This window comes from Crocodylus siamensis, chromosome 4 (assembly GCF_052110815.1).
Source record: "Crocodylus siamensis isolate JL-2025a chromosome 4, ASM5211081v1, whole genome shotgun sequence".
Classification (NCBI taxonomy): Eukaryota; Metazoa; Chordata; order Crocodylia; family Crocodylidae; genus Crocodylus; species Crocodylus siamensis.
Window position 1 is genome coordinate 205,049,387 of NC_143398.1, and position 24,946 is coordinate 205,074,332.

The 24,946-nt window shown below is 41.4% G+C and overlaps 1 protein-coding gene across 2 annotated transcripts in view; it reads left to right on the forward strand.

Annotated features, from left to right (window-relative positions):
- The window catches only part of SLC25A12 (solute carrier family 25 member 12), an 84,767-nt gene that overhangs the window by 27,630 nt on the left and 32,191 nt on the right, over positions 1 to 24,946 (forward strand). For both annotated transcript variants that reach the window (XM_090045479.1, XM_090045480.1), the window contains 6 exons: positions 6,079 to 6,218; positions 8,551 to 8,697; positions 9,646 to 9,784; positions 11,268 to 11,361; positions 11,924 to 12,008; positions 18,592 to 18,676. In XM_090045479.1, coding sequence (XP_089901605.1) covers positions 6,079 to 6,218; positions 8,551 to 8,697; positions 9,646 to 9,784; positions 11,268 to 11,361; positions 11,924 to 12,008; positions 18,592 to 18,676 — 690 coding nt within the window. The remainder of the gene's footprint in view (positions 1 to 6,078; positions 6,219 to 8,550; positions 8,698 to 9,645; positions 9,785 to 11,267; positions 11,362 to 11,923; positions 12,009 to 18,591; positions 18,677 to 24,946) is intronic.

The following is a 24,946-nucleotide window of genomic DNA, read 5'->3' on the forward strand; positions in this document are numbered from 1 at the left end:
AAAGCCCCCACAAATGTACTAGATATTTTTTGAGCCTCTCGCATCAATTCAAAGACATTGAGCAACAACATACAACTAGCCACCACTTTTGGGGGATTTTTGATAGTGATGTCCTGCTCAGTTGTGCCTGTATTCTAAATAGATTTTTATACTGTGTTCTGCAATATGGTATCGTTAGCATCTGTTTCTCAGCTTTGGTATTTTGTTTCTTTCCTGAAATTGTATTCTCTAAATAGGGCCTTCTTCTTTAGAAAATGTACATAGCTCTACATATACTGACTTTTGTTAGCATCTTCAGAAATATTTAGAGATGTTTAAACAGAATCCATGTGCAGTTCCTACATTATCTGCTTTTAAAGAGCATTTTAAATGTCTCAAAATGTTTAGGTGGATAACTTCTGCAGCAATCCTGTGATTTAGTTTGGAGGTGATGTAGGGGGATGGTGGTGTGTGCGTAATTCAGTGATTCCATATACACTACCCAGGCTTTTGCACCCTGGAGAGGTCACTCCAGCCTCGCTTTATCTTTCAAGTGAGTATGTTCAGCAAGCTGATGTGTCACTCAGTGCAATTCTGTTATCTCACGAGATGGATGCTTACAGCTGGCACACTGGGACTATAGGATTTATATATTTTTAGGAGTTTCACTCCAAAGGACTAATACTAGGTTGGAAGAATCTCTAAGTTTGTCATGTATACCGTAGGTATAGCAGCCTTTATGCAGACTGCATCATGGAGTTATATCAGAATAAGTCTTCAAAGAGAGTGTCAGTTCAATAAAATTAACTCTACTACAGGAGGGTAATAAAGACTAGTAAAAGACTTAAGTATATAAACATTAACTTGAAATAGTTGCTCCCAAAATGAATTAAAATTAGTTTCAGGCAGTACACATACCCCTGCATTCATTTGTTCATTACCCTTGATGGGGGACAAATGAACAAATTTAAGTAGAAAGTGCAGTAAATGACAGACTTTTAACAATTAATTTGTTTAGGTCAATAGTTCTCTCAGATATATGAATTATTTGCAGTTTATCTTCATTTATGAGCATTTCCTGGTGTCTGTTCAGAGAAAGGAGCATGTATACCTGCACATTAGCTGTTCTTACCAATTTCTGTCACTAAATACTTTGTTATGAGCATCTCTGTATCTACTATGGTGAAATGAATTCAAGAGAAAAGAAATTTCAGCATGTTGCTATTCTGTAACTAATGTGGCTGTGGCCATAATGGTCATGCCAGGTTGTGGGTGGCCAGGTCTGGGGTTCCCTTCGGGTCTGTGAGGTGACCGGGGCTGGGAGCAGTGCACAGTATCTAGGTACCAGGGAAGTGGAAAATCAGTTCAAGAAGCCAAGTCTGGAAGCTGGAGGATCAGGCAGAACACCAAGAGGGAGCTAGGCTGAGTAGCCAGGAGATCAAGCAGAGAACAGATAGAATCATAAGCCATAAGGAACAGCAAGGCAATCTGGGTGAATGCCTATTCATGCCCAGATACTTCCTTTTCTGGGTCAGGAGTATATATAGGAGGGAGTGGAGAGTCAGATGACCCTTCCCAGCCAATCTGGTGGCAGGGAGTGGCCATGGAGTTTTCCAACCAGCTGTCTCTGTTCTGAAAAGTCATCTGGGAAGGTGGCAGACCAGCCTGAGCAGTCATTCCTAGCAACCAAAGCCCTGGGTTCAAGACCATGGTGAAACAGTAACATTACTTGCACTATCCTAGTGAGACTTCCCTCACTATTGTACTTAGTTGTGCAGAGATTTGAACTGATGGTCATTGCATTTCGCATAAAAAAGCTGGATAATATCACTGCTACCCTTGACATATGTAGTTAGTCTATCTGAAGAAAATTCAGACCAGATGCCTGTGCCTTTTTGGGGATGTTTGCCTAATTTTTTTAAACATTACAGTTAAAACTCAAACTATTGATTGTATCTATATTTTCCAACATACATGGAGTGTCTTAAATGCTATACATGAAATCAATCAATCAATCAATCTGCACCATCATTCTTTACAGAGCATGGTGTATGTGCCAATGAGTTCTTTGGCTGCTGAGTCTAATTAAATCCATGCCGCACAAAATAATAAGAGTATAGACAGAAATATTAGTTTTATGGATCTGAAATGATATCTGTATAAGCTGTTAGGATGCAACTGCTAAAGCTGCATGGTCTGGGTTCATTTAGGCAAGGGACAGACATTACACAGACATTACACAGAAACCAGTTTAAGTGATCAGAAACTGGTTTAAATCTTTAACAGAACAGACATTCAGTGCACATAAACCAGTTTGAAAATGGCCAAAACCAGTTTGAGATACACCTGGTTGAATGTAGTACAGGCAGTCCTCGGACTTATGACACAAATGGCTCCTGAAAACCACGTCTTAAGTTGAAATGTTGTAACTTGGAACCAATTTTCTCATAAGAAACAATGTTATAAATGAGGGATTTGTTCCTGAACCAAGGCCCAATACCCTATTTTCACCAAAAATACCCCAGAATTTTGTACTCGGTCAATTATAGATGAGTAATATAGCTACATTAATATATTTATATTGTAAATAGCAATCATATTGATTTGGAAGGACTTCTTTGAGGTGACTTTGCTAGACTTTTTGAGGGGCTCTTGGTTGGACTTTTTGAAGGATTCTTGGCAGGAGTCTTCTCAGGAGTCTTGGCTGCAGGCTTTTCTGGAGTCTTGTCTACTTTCTTAAAGAAAGTGTACAAGGCAGTTTGGACAGATGTTCTCCAGGGAGATAAGCGATGCAGCAGATTTATTCATTGGCGTGGCGTCACATTGGATCAAGCGTTGTAAAGTCGAAACTGATGCCATAAAGTTGAAACAGGGTGTCAATTTATAAATGTTGTAAGTGTGAAACATTGTAACTCGAAATGTTGTAAGCTGACGACTGCCTGTATCAGACTTAACTGATTTGGGTCAAACCAGTTTATCCAGTGTCTGTCCCAGACCCCTTGCTGTTTTTTATTAAATCAGACTCACCCAGCATCCTGGCATGCTCCCTGGGTTAGGCAAAGCTCTGTTCTCTGCTGCAGTGAACTGGGTTGACTGCTCCCCTCTGCTCTTTAGCCTAAGCAGTGGCAGGCTGTGGCCAGATGCTGGCTGGCCATGGCCCGAGGCAAATTCCTCCTTCCATCCCCTCTCCCCTTTCCCCCCACCCCTTCCACTGGCAAACACTGGGGTTTGCTGCTGTTTGCCAGCCTCAGCTGCACCTCTATGGCTTGCCTGCATCCAGACAGGGATGGAGTTAATTCCTCCCTCTCCCCTCTCTGCCCCAGAACCCCTGGGGGTTTGGCTGAAGTCTCTTTGGCTTGGGATGGGATTAATTCCACAGTGTGTCCCGAAGGGGGGGGCAGGTGAAGAGGCAAGTTAGTCCCCTGTGTGTAGAGAGACACTACACTCAGGATTAGTAAGACTAATGTTTATCTTCCTGGTTTACATTTTAAGTTAGTCTGAGTTGTGTATGCTGTATTTTACTAGGCAAAGGTTTTTGGTAGTTCCCTGTTGTATGCTTTGGAAATTGCTGTGTTCAATACATGCTTGCTTCAGAGAAAGGACTTTTCCCCCATTCCCACTCCTCAGTCTGGCAGCAGCTTTCCCATCCCTTCTGCGCCCCCATGTGCTGGTGGCTGGCATCCTGTGTGTTGTGCTAGCCCCTGCTGATGCCTGGCCATGCCCCCTCCACTCAAGCAGGGAGGGGTGAGCACCCTGAAGGACATCTCTTTCCACCCCTTTGGCAGTGGCTGGCAGGCATGCTCTGGCGCCCCCCATCTTCTAGCTTGAGCCATTGCAGGCATGTGCCTGCATTTCCTGGTTTAACAGAGAATGTCTGTCCAGTTATTAATCAGTTTAATCTGTTCAGCTTAGACTAACCTACAAAGAATGAATCATTTCAGGCTTGGGCTCTTTGAATGTCTGTCCCTAGCCCTAATGTCTACCTCCCCTACCTGTCCTCTCCCACTGCTTTTCCCACTGCAGTGGTGGGGGGAGGAGAGGCATGAATTTAAGATGACCCCTGAAAAGTTAGATTCTATATGTAGATAACTGTAACAAATTTATAAATTTTCCATGTATAGAATCTAAGTATTGTGGGGTTGCCTTCAATTTAGTTAGCTTGGATTCTGGTAAATAAACTACATCTGTTCACAGCCTTAGATAAACTGGATCTGTAAGAAATGTAATACGTACTAGCTACTTTCAGGTCTCTCTAATAGTTCTAAACAATAAACATGGGTGATGTTACTGTGAATTTTCAAAAGTAGTTAAACCATTTTTGGCCAGATTTTTAAAGCTATTTAGGCACTCAGTAGGATTTCAGAAGCATCTAAGCACCTAAAATCTCACTGAATCTTTGGGAATTCAAGGCCTTTTTATATTCGTCAGGTACTCAGATAGGTATAATATGCCTATAAGAATTTAATGAAGGAGGAAATTCATTCCCAGAATTCTAAGTAGACTGTAGGGGACCACTGGAACAAAGAATTGTGTAAAGGCTGAAGGAACATCATGATGTGCTCAATTTTAATTTTTTAGTCTGGCCTAAACATGAGTGAGTCAGGAACAGGCCCTAGCATAAAAGAAATAATATGAATAATTCCATGTGAGAAAAGGAGTACCCTTTGCTTTGCACTTTTCATTTTATGTTTGAGACCAGACATCTAAAGCAGGGATTTTCAACCTTTTGGAATCAGTGTACCCCCGGATGCTGGGGGGGTGAAAGGATGGGGTGTGAGGCTGAACTCAGTGGCAGCAGCTGCCACATGCAAGCTTCCCCCGCCTTCCGCATCTGGCTGGGTGGGTGTGGCAGCACGGGATAGTGTGTGGCAGCATTCTGTCCCTGCCTGCCCATGCTTACTCCCTTAGTACCCCCGGGGTTATGCGTATCCCTGGTGGACAACCCCTGATCTAAAGTAGTTGGAGGCATATGGACAAACATTTCTGATCACTCAGCATTCTCAGCACATTCTTCAGTTCTTTCCTGTCACACTGCACCCAGGCAATTTGACATTATCAATGTAGTCTATATTTGACTGTTAAATTAGTTACAAAGTTCTTCTATATCTTCTATCTTGCAGTACAAGTTTCCCTTTTTAAAATATATAATATGTAGTATATTCTGAAGAAAATGATACATAGAAGACAACCAGTCCTGTACATTATTTGATCTGAGACTCTGAGCTTCTATGAATTTTCATTCTTTTCTCCCTTCCTGCTATGTATATAAATAGCCAAATTTGTTCAATTGCCTGTTTGTACCAACAAAGCAGACGTGTATACAGTCATGGTAATGTATGTGAAGGAGGCCCATGTTCCATACACATTTTTCCAAATTGATCAGGCTTTGTTTACCAAACACAAATATGTCATAGGACAAGCCATCAGGATTTCAGCTGTCCGAATATACGTAAAATATATATTATTTTTTTTCTTTATATAAAATGCAGCATCTCTTACTTAAATTATAGTAATATATCTTAGTAACTGAGACTATCAATCACATGATGGGATTTACTTTTGTGCCATGGCTATATTTTTAACATGAGAAGCCTTTTAATAAGGTACATTCTATTGAACTAATGAAAGTTATAAGAGATATTGTCTAAAATGTCTTCAGTAGATATTCTGGTTAATGCGACTGAAATAATTCTGTCAAACCATGCTTAGTATGACAAATGTTGTATGAGACAATTTTGGTATTCATGCTTTTGATAAAGAGCTTAATTTCATTTCTTGTAGAGATGGGAAAAACCACTATTTTTATACAGATTGAAAAATAGCAGTTATTTATAGTGCACAAGAGAACTTGCCTATTAATTAAAAGCAAATGAAAACAATCCAGGTTTTATAGTGTAATACACCAAGTAATGTGTTCTGTATCAGATGGTCCTATACCAGTTTTCAAATGAAAACCTTGGCAGATACAGTGAAAGGAACTAAAACATTTTTTTTACTTTTTTTTAATTTTTTTTTTAAATTTTGCTGGTCTGCTTTTTACCAGCAACATCTCAGGTTCACTGTCTTGCCTTACAACTCATTGACTTTTGTCTTTTAAAGAAAATATCAAAGACATTTTTGGACAAACAGTTGTTCATCATCATATCCCCTTCAATTGGGACTGTGAGTTCATTCGACTGCACTTTGGACACAACAGGAAGAAGCATCTTAACTACTCAGAGTTCACTCAGTTTTTGCAGGTCAGTTGTTTATTTTGTCAGTGAAAAATTGTTCTATCTATTGTTCTATCTGTTGGCTATCTGACTGTAGCATGAGTGACAGAGATGACCTTAAATGTTAGTTTTATTATATATTGAATTAATTGGAACACCACTAAATTGTCACTGTACTGTACCATTTCTGTAAGTACTGCACGCTGTGCATTTTAATTGTATCTGCTGTTCTGTGTAAAGGTAGGATTAATTGCATTGTCTTTTAAACTGCCCCCTTCTTGTTGGTGTCAAATTAAATTGTGAGTTTCTAATCATGTTTTTGCTTTACTGCAAGAATAAAGCTAATTTCAGTGGGAGAGAGACTGGGTACTGACTGCCTGTTACTCTGACTGGCTGTTACTTTGTAGCTTACCTTCCTACTTTATTATACTGCTTCATGTTGCTTTTAATTCAGTAAATTCTATCCTAATACTTACTATACATTTTCATATTAGCTAGAATTTCACACGCAACATAATTCCAGAGTTAGCTGATATTAATAAACTGTTTGAGGCATAAATCCCTATGCTGTAGTTTAGAATAAAGAGATGCTTCAGGCACTGAAAATATAATTTGATTAAGAAGGTTTCTGAAGTCAGCAGTGTGTATGGAAGATCTATTGCAAATTGGGCAATGAAATCTGTTTAATACAATCTCTTACAATTATTGTAGTTACAATGCCCTTTGAGAAAAACTTAAACTTAAGCTTTTCATATTGATTACCCTGAGGCATTGGTAGCACAAGCAGTAGACGTTGTCTGACCCAGGCAAAATTGCCAATGAATTATATTGTTATTGAGGGCCTAGAGAACAGTGATGGATGACTTTTTTCTCTCCCAATGATGCTCCCATGTGGACTACATTAAGCTTCTATCTTGCTCTTCTGCTCTTCCTTTAAACAAGACTTTAGGGGCCAAAGAGACGTAATGTAGACTGGTTTCTTCATTATGCTAGTGACCCAGGGTTAGGAGTATATTCTCCTTTACCCCCTTTTCTTCCACCTACTCAGGTAGATTTGGCTGTGGCATATTCAGCTAATTTAGCAAGCCAAATCCCAATCCCAATACTGGCAACCCCATTGCAGTTTAAATTTAGGCTTGCCTGGATGATAACAGTAGATCTAGGAAGGAACCAGCTGCCTTGGTACAGTTGATGTGTGCCACAAAATTGTGCCTAATTTTTTATTGCTCTTGATTTAGAACTTTAGCATTAATTTGGTTCTGTACTTGCTTAACAGCTGAAGATGAGGGTATGCTTTATGATTCCTGACTAGAAGAAGAGAGAATCTGTTTGTTTGTTGGATACAGAAGTTAGTAGCATGACCCAGACCAATGTCCTCTGCAAGTTACTACTGCGTGTTTAGATTAAACTATTTTTCAAGATAACTTTAAATGGCATAAAATTCTGTGGCAAGTTGTTAAGAAGTGCTTCTGTCAGTGGCATGCTCAACCTATATTCTGAAGATTTAACTGTCTTCCAGGTTTTGAAGCTCTAGATTAAATTGTAGTGTTTAATTCTGAGTAGAGTATAAAATGACCTATCCATGAGATTGGCGTTGAGAGAGATCATTGAGTATATTTTGCTAACAGCCCTTTGATTTTAACCATGAGGAGATGGCAGATATGGCACTGGGTCTTGAAATATGAAATGCGCTTCCCATTTTCTTTGAACAAAGCCTACACTTGTTGGCTATTCAGCCAGGTTTTTCTAACATAGAAAAGAGTATTTGATAAGCAGAAGTGGTATGGAGACATTACAGGTTTGATTTGGAGTTGGCAGGGATGGAATATTTTTCTTGTTTTATTAAACTATTGTGGGTTACAGTGGACAATAAATTGAATGAGCCAACAGTGTGCCCTTATTGCCAAGAAGGCTAATGGCATACTAGGCTGCATTAGTAGGAGTGTTGCCAGCAGATTGAGGGAAGTGATTATTTCCCTCTATTTAGCACTGGTAGGCACATAAAAATGAGCATACACGTGCATTTGAATGGCAGTAACACTTTCTCACTAGGAGGGTAGTAAAGCACTGGAACAGGCTACCCAGAGAGACTGTTGAATCTCCATCCATGGAGTTTTTTAAGACCGAGCTAGACACAGCCTTGGTTGGGATGATATAGCTGGGGATGGTGGTGGTTTGAGCAGGAGGTTGGATAAGATGACCTCCTGGGGTCCCTTCTGACCCTAATTTTCTATGGTTCTATGATTCTTTTGTAATTTCAGTTGCATAAAATGCACACATGCTCCTAGAGATGCAGCTGAAATCAGTGTGTGTAAGAGAATGAGTTCCTAATATGTTACTTCTAATCATCTTATTTTAGGAGCTACAGTTAGAACATGCAAGACAAGCCTTTGCCATAAAAGACAAAAATAAAAGTGGAACGATCACTGGATTGGACTTCAGTGATATCATGGTTACCATTCGTTCACACATGCTCACTCCATTTGTGGAAGAAAACTTAGTATCAGTAAGTGTAAAGAAAAAATGTCTTTAATTTAACTGAGCTCTGTTTTATGTCTCTGTACCTTGTAACTCCTTATCTCCCTCTCTATTAGCAGTGCTGGTAATATAATGACATTCCTGAGAGAGAACTTGTATACAAACTGGTGATTTTGTGGAAGTAATATTAGTAAAGAGTTGTTCTATGTGACAGGCAGCAAGATTATTTGTTGTTAGCAATTGAATGTTTTATTTCTTTGTAAGTAAAGCCTTAACTGTACCTTGAATTGCAATAGTTTTATGATAAAAAACACAAGGTGAACTGGATTTTTCAAAATCTTATTTGTATGTAGCCCTGGTAGCCTTTAATGGGGCTACTGTGTAAGATGTTGGGGGGGGGTGTTTTGTGGCATAATACTCAAGGCCCCATTTTGGCAAAGCTGTTAAACACATGAGAAGTCTCACTGAAATTGATGGGGACTACTACATGGTTAAAGTTAAACATGTATTTAAATTATTTGGTGGGGGGAGGTCTTAACCTGGTAAAAATTTGTACTGAGTAATTACCTTACAATTTAAAATGAACACATCTTAACTATAGACAATTAATTCCTTTACCTAAAATAAAACTAGCATAAATTTCACCACTGAAGAAATTATGTCATGTTTTATTAACAATGTTAGACAGCAGTCTAATTCTGTAATCGCTTTCTGAAGATTTTAGTTGTTTCCTATCGTTCATTTTGAATCAAAGACATTAATATATTGGCTATCTGATGATGTCCTCATCCCTACTACTGCTTAAAAAAAATGAAAATTTGCAGTGGTAGAAGTATTTTATTTTTTGTATGTTTACAAGATGTGGATACTGGCTTGCAGTAAATATGTTTTTGGGTGACCAAGGGTTGCAGAGGTCTCATTAAAAACCTGAACTCATATTAGGGCTTGTTTTATCTTTCCGTTTTTTATTTTCAAGGTAGCAGGTGGAAGTATTTCACACCAGGTCAGCTTCTCCTATTTCAATGCTTTTAATGCCCTGCTGAATAACATGGATCTTGTTAGAAAAATATACAGTATTATAGCAGGTACAAGGAAAGATACTGAAATCACAAAAGGTAAACTACATTTACTATTTCTTTATTAATTTTCAGATCAATAAAAGTCGATATTTGATACTGTGCATGGTCCAAGGCTAGTCAGAGGTGACTGTAACATTGAAGTTTAGTGTTGTTATCAGTGTTTTCATATTGATTCTGCATGTAGTTCTCCTGCATTGTTTTGGATTTCACAGGCCAGCAAGGATTTCCAGCTGTGTCATTATAGAGTAGAGCTTTCAGGGTTTGGGCAGAAGCTTTATCTGGTCCTGATAGCTTGAGGGCATGGCTCTAATGTGTTTTCTCCTTGACATAGGGATGCCATATGGAGATACCTGAACTCTCTCTCATACCATAAGTAGTACAGTTACATTACAACAGTATTCTTCCAGACTAATTCATCCTGTTGAGCTGCAAGCTATACTAGTCACATTAGTGTGGCACTCAACCCAAGCCACCTTGCTTTCAGTACACGAGTAAAGTATTTCAGCATGCCACTGCATTGTATTCTGTGGACAAACCCTTTGAAAATATACAGCATGTGGAAAAATTATTTTAGCTTAAAAATCCGTCATCAAAAGCTTCGCATTTCCTGTTAGTTGTTCCTCTGTGATACTGCAGCAACTGTTATTTCCCCAGTTTTAATAGTTGCTAACCATTTGGTGGCAAATAGGATTTTTGTCCACACAGTATTGCTGAAAGTTAACCATGTTTCTGTTTAGTGGCGTGAGCTGATTGGCCCTCTGTAGCCATTTTATAACAGTAATTTGCTTCGGTGGAGAGACCTGTTGGTCATAACACTGATAAAAAAAATGTTATCTGGTCCTTTTTACTCCCACTTTTGCATGCGGTATAACATTTCAGAGTAAATTGTACCACCTAGGGTACTTTAACATTCTCTATTCTTAGAGGGTAGCATGGGATATGTACCCAGATTTTCTAATATGCAGTGATATCTGCCTGCTTTTGCCTATTTTTTTAGGTGTTGCTGCACAAATATGACTCGTGTACTCTCTGTTCTGAAAAAAAATATGTGAATGCTATTCAGCTAAATGAGCAGAGGAGCATCATGATGTTACAAAAACAAGTATATCAATAGGTAGTTACACCCAGACTTGGGTAAAGGAGTGCTGTGGGAAGAAGAAACCCTGAAAAGATTGGTTCAGCTGTCAGACGAATTAAAACCATGTTCTATCATGATCTGCTTTTGCAGTAGCTTTGTTACAAAAAGAACTACAAATATTGTGTCCAATCTTGCTGGTCTTGCTTATATAAGAATTTCTGTGGACTTTAGTGGGAACTGCTTACCATAAATGGGATTAGTCTTACTTTATGCTTCATACTGCTATTTTGAAATAGATTTAGTACTATTTTGGTTGCTTTTGTTTCTTTTCTAGAAGTTGTTCCTGAATAGCCTGTCCAATGATAGCTCTTAATATTAGTAATGCATATTTGAAGTGAAAACTGAACCAGAATCAGTTAACTTGTTTCTTCCTGCTTCCAGAGGAATTTACCCAGTCTGCAATCAAATTTGGACAGGTTACGCCGCTAGAAATTGATATCCTCTACCAGCTTTCAGATTTATACAGTGCTACAGGGTAATTTTGTAACTATCATTTTAATTCTATTAATAGTAAGAATTATATTATTTCTACTGTAATAATGGTATACTTACCCCAAAATGGATCTGTTTCATTTTGTAGTGTTTCACTACTAATAATTAGCAGAATATGTGTTGCATAGTATAAATATGAATATCCAACATGTTCACTAGTCACAGGATAATTAGTATATCACAACATAAAGCATATTATTATGCTGATAGTATAAACTTTAAGTAGAGGGGCTGTCTTGGGTAGAGTATCACATGTGAGATACATTATGAGGTATGGGTGAGGTATGGAATGGCTACTCATTTAATAAATGCAGTTCTTGTGCTACCAGGTTCCAAGGACTCAATCCTAGATAGTGCTGAATTTTTTTCTCCCGTTTATGGACAAAAAAAGTAGAAAAGGTTCATAATTCCCAGGACTGGACTTCTCTATAGTAGCTTCTAATCTATTTAGGGGGATATATTAATGGGGGAGGGGGCAAAGGAAAGAGGCAGTTGTTCGTTTTTCTGTCTAACAATGGTTTTATTTTTCTTGGTCTTTCCTAAAGGCGCTTGACTTTGGCAGATATTGACAGAATAGCACCTTTGGCGGAAGGTGCCTTGCCTTACAACATAGCAGAACTTCAGAGGCAGGTAGGTAGAAATAATAATAGCTATAATAAATTGTAAAAATGCTTATGTGAATGTGTTTGTAAGACTCCTGAATATTCATTAAAAGGAACATTATTTTCTCCTGGAGGACTTCTTATACGGACCAGAATCTCTGATTCTGTATAACCATGTACAGAAATCTATTCCTAGAAGGATGAAAGTTTAAAAAAAAAAAAAAAGGTGCAAAAATACCCTTTGTGAAACAAGTCTTTCATTGAATAGTTTTCTGACAAGATTTTGGGCTCTATACCGAAGGAAATTCTCAGTAATTTGAAAGACCATGTACTTAGATTTTTTACTCTTAAAACCATTTAAAAACATATCTGCTAATGCTTTAAAACATTTCTGGAAATCTCAGAGCTTTGTTTTATTTCTTTCAATTTCATATTAACCTTTACCATAATTTTGTAAACATAGCTATATAGTACATTATGTTAACTCTTTACTCCATCTGACGCCTTTCTTTGCTCTTATAGAAATTTCACGTACCTTAAATGTAGGTGTCCTATATAGCATGTTAGGCTCAGACATTCATTTGTTTCATATCTTGAAAGTTTTCAGAACAGGGAGAGCTAGAAACTTAAGTTTTGATATACAAGCGTTGATGTATATGTTAAATGAAATAGGCTTTCAGTAGCAGTCGTTGGAAGCTAATTAAAAATATGATTCTTAAATTCCAAAGAAAAGATAGCTCACATTCTGAGATTCTTCATTGTGTTCTTATGTCAAGATATTTCTCAAGTGTTGTCCCCATGTGCATATACATCTCTAGCTGTAATTAAATGACAATTCAAAATTGAGCTAACTGGCCTGAACCAGGATTTAGTTGAAGCTCAAGTGTTGCCAAAGCTAGAGCAAATAATACAGTGGGATTCTGCTGCTTCTACAAATACATTATGCAGCTAGAATGTTTTTCAGTATGACTAACCTAAATCAGGAGCCATTAGCTTGAGCTATCAACACTCAAGTTAACACTGCAGTGAAAACAGGCAACTGAAAGAGTTGCATTGAAAATTCAGAAAGGCGTATGTGACAGGTTATGTGGTTATATAATTGGCCCCAAATTCAGTTATGAAAAAACAAAGGAAAGGATGCAGCACCTGATTATGTTATTGGTGTAGATTCCTTTATTTATGCTTTCAGTCTATAAAATCTTAATAAACTTATTTCCATGTAAAGCTGTACCATCTAAAGTAAGCCTTTCAGGAAGGTATGTCTGAGTTTTATTTACCACATGGCTTACATCAAGTTAGCTGCTTTTGGAACAATGATTTGGGTTTTCTGTGTTTGCTGGTATAGATAGAACCAGTCTTGTGAATTGAGAAGAATATATTAGAAGACTCTTTAGTGTCCAGGTTAGATACTGAATACATATGAGGCGGGTGCTGTCAAGTGAAAAAGAAATGATTTCAGATACACGTTCCAGTGACAAATTTTTTTTTTTATTAGCTGCTTCTCCAGGATGCAAACCTATATTCTGAGTGTCTGTTAGTCTAATGGCCATGTGATTTGCTATCTCTTGGAGGGGTGGGGGTGGAAACAGGAAAAAGAACTTTTCAGAAATCTCTTAACTTTTGGAAATATCAAGGATTTTAGAAAGCCCCTTGCCTCTTTTAGCTCACTTTGATTAAAAGCCATGTGCATCTGAAATCCCTATGAGCAATTACATCCACAAGAGAGACTCTGGAAGTCTAAGATACTGTTGGAGTGATGTTGTAGCCCTGATGGTCTAGGAAATATACAAGAGGCAAAGATTTTTGTGGGTGATATCTTTTACTGGACCAATTGCATGGTTGGGATACATTTAGACCAGTGACTAACAACCTTTTTAGACTCAAAGCACTCCACCAAAACTTTTTGAAACTTAGGAGTATTTCATTTTAAAAACTAATTAAATATATCATTCATGTTGTAATATAAACATTTTACTTAGTACTTAGTATGTAGTATTTGATTTGACATTGTAATTATATTCACCCCACCACACTGTGCACCACCTGCAGAGTCAGATTGGGAAGCAGCTGTGGCAGGAGTTTATACTCTTGCCACAACCCTTGCTGGTCCAGCCGTGCATGGTGTCTCCCAGAAACAGAGGCACACAGGGCAAATGGAACCATCCAGTATGCTTCTGTTTCCAAGGGGTATGTCAGAGCTCAACTGAGAAGCGGTTGCAGCAGAAAGCTGCACCTGCCTGCATTACATTACATATTCCATTTTTGTCACAGCTCTTTCTAGTGCACCTCTGCTGTTTCTCCTGAAAATTGAGGTGTATGGGACAGTTCTGCCTGGGGATAAATGCTACTTCATGAAGTAGAGCTGCCCTGCATGCCTCTGTTTTGAGGAGGCATGTTGGAGCAGAATCAGGAAGAGCTGTAGCAGAAGTGGCACACTTGCCTGCTTGATACAGGCAGCTATGCCTTTCTGCTGTAGCCGCTTCTTAGTTTAGCTCCAACATGCCCCATGAAAACAGAGGCACATGGGATAGTATAACCTTGTCATGGTGGTGCTGGTGTTGCAAGGTTCTTGCAGCACCATGGTTGAGAATCACCGACTTAGGCAAACTTTCAAATACAATTCATTCTTCTTGAGGTCTGAGGAAAAAGCAGGTACAGCAAAGACTAAAAACAGTCTGTAAGGCTGTGTAATTGGAAAAGAGAGAAATTCCCAAGGGTAGCTGGCAAGGAAATCACAGAAAATTTGGAGTCTAAGTCTTGCATTGTTGAAGAAATCTTAAATCTACTGAGCTGCTGTGACTCAGGTGTGGTCCCACAGGGGTTATTATAAAGTCTTGAACAGCATAAAATGTAATGAAATTCTGTACATGAACTCTGTGACTTGTTGTATATTTTGGTGGGTTGAATAGGCTCTCCATGCTCAGTTTCTGGTGTGTTTCTCCTTGACTGCTCTGTCACATTCTTTTAAGTACACACATACTTAGGCTAATGAAGTAGGTGTCCAAAAATATTTGATCAGTAACTAGCTGTTTCATAGATTTCTGAATCAATCTGTTCAATATTTTCCTCTCTTCTAGACGCTAGACAGATACTTGTCTGGACGGGTGAAAATGAAAACTTTGAAAAGTACTGGTCAACAATATGAAATTACATTTTTAAGGTGCAGCTTTGAATTTTGGTTTTCATTAGTATCTTCATGGTGTTTCCCATCATACAGAATGTTTTAGAATGCTTTTTTCATTAGACAGAATGATTTTTGTAGCTTCCAGCTGTTTGTGTGGCAGGTTCTTGCCCAAGGGCAGCTGTGATCCTGCCTGGTGGCCAAGTGACTCCTGCGTGGCTAAGTCTCTATCGCACCATTCCCTTAGTTGCTTTCCTGCCGCACGTTGTTCTTACTAGGGGTTCAACATAAAACAAAGGCCACTTGCCTGTAAAACCCAGTCTTTCTTTGCCCAGGGAGCTTGCCTCTGTTCCCAGGCTTATAGAGTTGTTTAGCTAAATCCATGTCCCTTCAGGAGCTCTGCTGCCAGAAGCTCCTTACTTCATGTTTGCTGGAGAGAGAAAGTGCATGACTGGTTCAGACTCTGGACTTATCTAGCTCCAGCCTCTTTCCGTCAGGCGAGTCTCTCATTAGCCCCTTTGCCACCTGCTAGTCGTCTTTCAGGCGACTCCTTTAAAGTAGCACGCACACCCCAGTTTGAAAAAGGAGTTTGGCAAAAAAACCACGCACCCGCCTAGTAGTAGTCCATTTCTACTACCTTGCCCCCTTTTGTCTCCCTTTCCTGATATGGTCTTGGCATAAAATATATTCTCCTTTAACCCTTCTACTCATGGAGTAAGGCTTTCTTCCAGCCTATTCTATGTCTTTATTCTGGCTATTATTGTTTTCTAAATGCTCTTTACAAAGAGTAGTCATTTCCTTTTCTTGGTTTTCTTGAGAACAATCCTACACTGGCAGAAGGAGACTGTATTTACTATATTTTCTCATGCACAGCACACTACCCCCAAATAAAAGATGCACCTTGTTTTTGGAAAGCAGAATATATGGGGGTAGGGGAGATTTTTCTAGAGTTATGGCTGATTATGTGACATAAAGTAAGTCTTCCTGGAAATATTGAGGGTCCAGAAAGAATGGCTCCAGTAAGTTCCTAGTGCTCACTGTATCATCCAGACTGTTTCCTGGGATATCGTGCTGCTTCTACGTGCTATACAAGGTTAGGCCTCAGATCCTTGCAAGGGCAGGAGCAAGACTGTTAGTATTTTACTCTGAATTGTACTTGTATAAGTAGTGGTTTATAAATAAAGTATTGTGTCAGTATCACAAACGTCATCAAAATACTGACAGTAGATCAGTTGCTGCTTTTGGGCACAACAGTGCTTGGTCAATAGCTATGGCTGTGAAAGGGTTATCATAGGACCACTGCATGACATAAACAGTGTCTCCAGGCTTGCTTCTTTTATATAGTGAGGAAAATTGCTTCCCTACTTAAAACTTGCATCCCAATTTTGCTGAATACTGGGGGGGAGGTGCATGTTGTATGTAAGAAAATATGGTAGATTTTCCACTTCTAGACTTCTTACTTAGTTTATCTTCCACAGCGTAACACTGAATAAGTATCTTAGACAAGAGAAAGAAGACTTTTCTTATTGGATTAGGCTATTGTGCCAAGGGAGCTATGATTGGAAGGGGAAGTGGACTCTCTCCCCCTCTTCTCCCCTGAAAAATGGGAACAGTAACATAAGTCTCTATCTGTTTCTATAGACTTTGCATGAATGAATATGAGTCACCTTTCAGCCATGTTTGCTGATGGGTTTTATCATCATAGAAGATTTTTTTTTTAAACTTAGCAGCTGAATATCATGGTGGTTACATTTGGATGACAGCTACAGTAATTTTCTGTTTATAAATATTCATGATCTGAAAGCTATAGCATTAATTATACTCATTTACATATCCATCTGAACGTACAAGTGGATCACAAACTATAGTGAATATTCATTTAATGGGATAAAAGTGGCATTTTCTTCACAAGAATTTGAGTTTACCATCCAGTGATGTATTCATTAGGATTTAAGTCTTAGTATAATGCTTTGGTTTTGATGGGAGCTCTATGAAGCTCTCAGGGAAGAAAACCTCTTTAAAAGGCTAAAAAGAAGTAGGCATGCTAAGAACAGGAGGAAACTGTTAAGAGTTGAAAGAACTAGCTCTTTTCCATAACTTTTTGGCATTCACTACAGTGGGTATCTTTCATCAGCATGAATCTCGAGACACCTGTATGTTGGTGCTGGTGGTATTTTTTCAGTCTTGAACATTTAACTTAGTACTTCTTGGATTATTGGGAAAATTCTCCAGATTTATCCACTTTCTTTCCCATTGTCCCTATAGAGAAAATATACTGAATATACTGCTCATGTTACATCAGAAGAAATACCTTTGGTTATATTTTTATGCTTTAAAAACGCTACATTAGTAAAAAAAAAAACATTTTGTGCTGCCTTCATTATGTTTTTGCCTGTTCTCTTTTAGTTTGTGTTCCAGTAGATCGCTTTGGAGAAGAAACTTGATGGCCATGTTTTAGCCTTATTTATTTATTTATTTAAAATGAGAGAGAGCCTAGGTAAAAGGGGTTTTTTAATTATATTTAAAAATCATTAAACTTTTCTTAATCTCATACATGTTTCTCCTGCATTGTGTCATTTATGAGCAGCATGAAGCTCTATTAAATTCAGTGAAGCAATCTAGCAGCAACCCATGCAATGCAAGATCTAAGACATAATGGGTATGTTCAGTGAACATCTGCTGTGTAATTTATATTAAAATCCAATGAAGATCCACCCTCTTTTTGACTCAAAGCTACGCCTCCCTTATGTTAGTATTGATTAGGGGCCCAGCAGTAAAAAGTGTTGTTGTTGGGATAGTTTGCACAAAGCAACTTTTAAAATCCCCCATAATAAAGTAAGTAAATTAGTGGGTACACTTGTACTTGGACTATGTCATAGCTGTATTCTCTTTAAATTTGGCTCTGTTCCATTCATTTAACATTTAATAAAGTCAAATAAAGGAAAATATAACAGAATATATACACTTCAGATTTCTATATATGCAACATAATACCAATGCCAGTAGGGATATATACATTGCCAATCCATGCTGCATTGCAATAGGTATTTCACTTTACAGTTTGGCAGTAAAGTTAGCATAAGATTTTGTTTATTCAGCTCAGCTCTGCCTTTGAGGTATTTAGGTTTCAGGTTCTGTTGAAGCTGGGAGAAATTGAGAATGCTTAGCACCTCATAGGGTCAGAAAGAAACATAGCAAAGATGATTTTGCATTTTGTTTATGTAATCTGTTTTTCCCATCAGTAAAACACTTTTCAAGTGCACTTGGTTTGTTCAGACAAGGAATACTGGAAAGGTAGTATTATATGTAAGTTTTATTTGAAAATGCTGCCTGTTATTCCAAATGAAGTTACTCAGTACTTTTTCTTTTTGTCTTAGAGCTGCCATTTTATAGCAAATTCTTCCTTTAACTTTACAGAAGCTAATTTATAGGCTCCTTGATTTTTTCCCACAGGACTTTCAAATGCTCATATCTGTCTTTTTTCCCATAGCAATCTTATGGAGATATGGGGAGGTCTATCTGGCTCCAGATAGCTGAGTCTGCTTACAGGTTCACTTTGGGCTCAATTGCTGGAGGTGAGTGACATGTCTATGTACTGTTTTCAAGCCTGGGTTAATGTAATATTATCCTGCTAGACTAACTAAGCTGTAAGGTGCATTCCATTGTTCTGAATGGCAAGAACTGGAGGGCTCTGTGAAGTGCTCTTTATACCTGTGTTCGCAAAATATGACAGGACACTGATCTGGTACTTCTGGCTCCAGACAGTCTTGAGGGTGAAACATCCATCATGACATGGGCCTTTCAGAGACAGTATGGCACTCCAATTAATTATACTTGATAAGTATACTAAATATGTAGGAAAAAAACTGGAGGAAAAGTTGGTGGAGAATTATTTTGCTGTCTGTCAAAGAATTTTTCTTCTGTTATGGGTGTGTGCGTGTGGGTGTGTGTGTGTGTTAAGAAAAGGGTGAAGATCACTTTAATATTCCTTTAAAAAACTCTTAAGTTGTATTTTTGGCACATGAAGGTCAGTGCTTGCAAGAGCTTGAGTAGGCTCTGAGGTTTTTTTAATTATGGTGATGTTCTTGCTTCAGAGGTATTGTACACGTGTGGATGAAATTCAGTCCCATCTGCCTCCATACAATAAATGGGTACGAATAGAGAATAATGGAGGGGTTACGAGGGTGAGAATCAAAAACTTGCAGCAAGATAGTTCTGTGTCTGTTGCAGCCCTGATTTGCTATGCAAGTCCCTGAACAAGTGTGTGCTCTACATGTGGAGGTGGGGGCCCCCATCTCTCATGCTCCCCTCTGTGGTGTCATGTACAGAACCGATGTGGGACTCAACACATATAGGAGGTACAGAATGTCACTGAGCCTATGCTTCACAGCTCCTCAGCCAATCGTGCAGCAGAATGGTTAGGGTTACCCTGTATTCTAAGCTTTTTCACATTTCCTGCTTTTGGGCAAGGGGGGAGGCATATTTTTTTGAAGCTTCTCATCTCTCTGATATCTAAATACTAGGGCTTCAGTTGTTGATTCGATCTGGTGGAGATTCAGCTTGATTCAGTGGCTGAATCTCTGAATCTGAATCAAATCAGGAGACCCTTTAATCTCTCCAAATTGAATCGGAATGCTCTGAATTTATTCGGAGAGATTCAATGATTTGGCCGTAGACACAGCTTTAGATGTTTTTTCTACACACTTTAAGGTACCAGGCGGATCATGAATGCTGAGATGGTGGGGCAGATGGAGCATCCCACGGGAGCACTTCCAGTCCGGTCCACTATGGAGTGTGCAGGGGATGCTGCCCCCTGGCTCAGCAATTGATGCCTCCTGGGTCTGGGGGAGAAGCCAGGGTCCCCCCGCAGCCAATGACAGAGCCAGGGGGAAGCAGCAGGGATCTCCTGCGCTCTTATGGAACACTCCATCTGCCTCAGCATTGCAGTGTTCATGAGCCGAGCCTGGTACCTTGATGTGATGACTTTAGTGGGCGTGGCGACTACCATACTGTCTTCTTGTACTGGGGCACCCCCCCTCAAATCTCCTGCCACAGCTTGATGTTACTGGGAAAAAGAAAGGGTTCAGTGGTGTTCCTCTTCTTGGGGGACCTGGTGACAGAGGTACTTGCATTCATGCCGTGATGTTCCTTGGGGCCCCGCCTCCTCTACACCCCGTCTACTCGCTAACTGCTTGGGTGTTGCTTGTGTAGTTCCGCCGCCCTGTGAGTCCCTCTGCTAAGGGATCAGGCGTTGACTTTGGCTCCAGTAGGTTTGCCTGGATGTTACAACAGCTGAAGCCCCAGACCCTGGTGCCAGAGGGCTGGGTTCTCATTGTCTGGCTTCCCTCTTTCTTCCCAGAGAGAGATGCTGTTTATCAGCTGCGAAATATAGGTCAATGGGGGGGGGGGCGGGGTATGGATCCTCCCCAGCCTAATTCAGGAACACTGTTCTCCCTACCCTGATGCAGGCTCCACGCCTGCATCAATGCTCCTGCCAGCTGCAGGAGTCACACCACGCCTGGCGTGCTCCCCACTGGCTCTCTCTCCCTCCTCTCCCCCTGCTGGCTTCTGGTGGGGTTTTTAAATTTTCCCACAGCGGCGTCTCCCACCACTGCCATTGGCTCAGTGCTCCCCTGCCCCAGGAGCAGCTGTTTGAAGAGCCAGCATAATGCTGGTTCGTGTGGCCGCAGCTCTGGTACCGGCTGTGCTCCCAAAGGTAAGCTTTCCAGGGTGAGGGGGGCCTGTTTGTCCCACACAATTGGCTCTCAGGGTCTTCTGCAGCCCCATTGGAGCCTGTGGGGGCTTCTCACCACCACAGACCTCCCCACTTAAGCTGCCTTGTGGTGTCTGGACCTCTTGTATGGCCTCCCGAATAGCCTGATGTTCTTTTTCATTTGCTTGATGTTCCTCCTCGGCTGGCTGCTCCGAGCTGAAACATCTAGAGAGAAAATCTGCCACTAGATTATCCTTGCCGGGGTGGTGCATTACCATGAACTTGAAAGGTTGAAGAGCCAGTGCCCAGTGGGTAATGCGGGTATTTTCACTTTTTGTTTTGGTTAACCACTGCAGTGGGGCGTGGTCCATCACCACCAGGAACTCCCGGGCCATCAAATAATATTTAAAATATTCTATTGCCCAACGTATTGCTAGGCACCCTCTCTCTTCTTGTGGCGTACCTGGTTCTGGCTTAGCTGAGTTTGCAGCTTGCGAAGACTAGCCTCTACTTTGCAGTAGCACAGCCCCTAGGGCACTGTTGGATGCATCCGCCTGCAAAATAAAAGGGGCGGAGAAGTCAGGAGTATGTACCACCACATTGTGGCACATAGTCTCCTTCAGATCCTTGAAGCTTCTTTTCATCTCAGACATCCACTTTAGCATCCCTGATGACCTCCCTTTAAGGGCATGTGTGAGGGGTGCAGTGAGTTCCTCAAAGTGCGGTACAAGTCTCTGATAATAGTTGATGAGCCTCAAGCAGGAATGGAGTTGCCAACGGTTGCGTGGTTCTTCAGATCAACATATTGCCTCCACCTTGTCCCCAGGGGTCGGATGGTTCCCCATCCTACACAAAACCCCAAGTACTTAGTTTCTGTACCTGCCAGTTTATGTTTTTTTGGATTGGAGGTCAACCCAGCTGTTTGAAGCTCTCCCAAAACTGCTCTCAGGGCCTTGAGATGCTGGGGCCAATCTGAGGTGAAGATGAAGATGTCATCAATATAAGCTCTGCATATGTCACATGTGCCAACAGGGTGTCCATAAGCCTCTGAAAGGTGGCCGCCGCTCCATTCAGCCCAACGTACAGCCTGTTTGTACGATTTCAAAAAGACCCCAGCGGGTTCCAGAAGTGGTTTTGGCACAGTCTGTGGCTCGCATTGGGATTTGCCAGTAGCTTTTGGCTAGGTCGATGGTGGATATGTATCTGGCTTCCCCGATTCTCTCAATGAGGTGGGCAGTATGAAGCATGGGGAATGCGACGAAGGTCACTAATGTATTTAACTTTTGAAAGTCAATGCACAAGTGGAGTGATTCATCAGGTTTAGCCACTAGTATGACTGGACTGCTCCATGGGCTTCAGGACGGCTGGATAATTCCCTGCTTCCTCATCTCTTCAATCTCTTGTAGTACTTCCCGTTGCCATCATTGGGGTATAGGCCTCCATCTCTCCCTGACTAGTGCGCTGGGCAGTGTCCTGGTCTCATGCTCAATTCTCTGCACTCACCCTGGGGTTTTTTGGAACATGTTCCGGAAAGCTTCTATCACCTCCTCCAGTTCCCATCATTGATTGGTATCCAAATCTTTCCCTAGCTGCACTTGCCCCTTCAGTTGGATCTCCCTAACTCTAGGCAGGGGGTCCCAGCTCCTCTACTGTCTCCTCTTTTTGTGCCAGCCAGCCTTGAGGAGGTTTACATGGTAAATTTGATACTTGCGATGGTGTCCGGTCTTGAGCACTTCATAATCTACTGGGCCTACCTGGCGGATCACCTTAAATGGTCCTTGCCGCATTGCAAGGTGTTTACTTGTTGACACTGGAAGTGAGACTGTTCTGGGTTTCATTCTTCTATTATACTGGGTCTCCTGTTGTTCTTGCATGACTTGCAGATTCTGGCAAGCAATCTGGTGAGCCTTGTTGATCTGGTCTTGTAGCTGCTGTCCATACCTTTCAGCTACTATTCCGGGCCCCACTTGCCTCTCCCATTCCTCCTGGACAATCTGTAACAGACGCCTGGGACTGTGCCCATATACTAACTGGAAAGGTGAGAACTGCAATGACTCGTGGGGTACATCTCTTAGGGCAAACAGTAGCAGGGTCAATATGGTATCCCATCTATGGGGGTCCTCCTGTGTGCGCTGTCGGAGCATCCTTTTGATGGTCCTGTTTAGCCTTTCGACTAAGCCATTTGTCTGGGGGTGATAAACTGATGTTCTCAGGTGGGTGATGCTGGGGGTGCTACAGAGAACCTTCATCACAGCCGACAAAATTTGTCCCCTGGTCAGTGAGTATTTTGCATGGGATTCCTGCCCTAGCGATCCATTTTAGGAGCTTTTCCACCACGCGAGTAGCCATAATAGACTTAAGTGGAACTGCCTCCGGGAACCTTGTGGCATAATCCACTAGGACTAACACATATTGGTATCTTCTGTGAGACTTTGGTAGGGGCCCCACAATGTTGAGTGCTACGTGGGAGAACTGTGTCTCAATTATGGACAAGGGTCGCAAGGGTGCCCTCTATGGTCTCCATTCCTGGGCTCTCTGGCACTCTGGGCAGGCTGCTGCCCATCTCTCTATGTCATCTTGTAGACGTGACCAAAAATAGTCCCCAACTAGTCTCTCCCGGGTTTTGGTATGCCCTAAATGACTGCCTAGTGGGGAATTGTGTGCCAATTTCCAAATTTGTCTGCAAAGCAAAGATGGAAGCACTCGCTGACACCTTTCCGCCATCCCCTCCTGACCCCTCTGGAACCGGTATAGTAGCCCCCCTATTACCTCAAAGCTGGAGTGGCTTCTGGACATCCCCTCTCCTGGGTCATCTGTCCCTAGCCGTTTGAGCTCTGGGTCTTCCTGTTGAGCCTGGCAGAACTGTGCAGTGCTGGCCACCTGCTCCATATCAATACAGCTTCACTCTGTGGGGGCGGGGAGTAGGGGGGCGGTTTCCTCAGCCCAGCCTTCCCCTCTTCTTAGTTGCTTTCTCTCCTCGGTTGCTCACACATGCTCAAGTACCGTGTAAAATGGCCTCTGTTCTCGGCCCAAGATTATCTCACAGGTCAGCGCTGGGGCCAAGTCGACTCATAGTTTGCCTCTGAATTCCATTACCTTCAAGGGGAGGTAGCAGCTCCGAAAGCACATCTTGTCAGCTAAGATGCAGGTCGTTACCAACTGTCCGGCTTCTTTTACTTTGGTTCATGGGGCCAAATCCGCATGGAGGAGGGACTGTGAGCATCCCGTGTCCAGGGTCGCCCTTACTGCCCGATCCCCAATCCAGGCTGTCACGACTGGACGGTTCCAGCCTACCTCGTGCAGTAGAACCAAAGCTGCAGTCCATGGGCTTACCTCGATCCCCTTCCTTTGCCCTTTTTTGGGGCAGGGTGGATGTAGCCAAACCAGGACCCAGGTCACTAAAGCCCAGTCTGCATTCCCTTGCAATATGTCCAGCTTGACCACATCCCTCAATGTTCCCTTCTGCAGACCTATTTACCTCTCTCCTTCCCTAGCTGAGCTCCTTATTGGGGAACAGAGGTCTCACCCCCAACCATGCTCATTCTCCGAGCTGATGAAAGCTTCTGCGAGGTGGAGGACTTCCACACTGGACCAGGGTTGGTGCCTCCTTACCCACACCTGGGTATCCTCCTCCAAGTCCCAGAGGAATTGCTCCAACAGGACCTGATCTATGACACCCTCCTGGTCAAACCAGCCTGTGGGAAGCCATTTATTGAGAGCATCTTGCAGGTGTTGTAGCAGACTGCAAGGCCTCTTAACTTCTCTGGATTTCCAGGCTCAAAATGCCTGCCTGTGGCTCTCTGGGGAAATCTCGAGCCAGTATAGGATTGAAGCCTTCACCATGTCGTAGTTTCGGGCGTCCTCCCTCGACAGGGTTCGATAGGTTGCTTGGGCTTGATCTACCATGAGAGCATCCAACTGGTGGGCCCACTGGGTGCAGTCTAACCCTGTATGAAGAGCTGTTTTCTCAAATGCCTCTATGTAGGCCTCAGGATCATCGTCCTGTGTCATTCACAGCATCTTAAACAGGGTGGCATTACGTTCCATCCACTCCTGCTGGTGGGCCCCCTGCAGCTGCTGTATCTCCAGCACCTGTCTTATTGCCTGAATGGCTTGCATTAGAAGCTCCGCG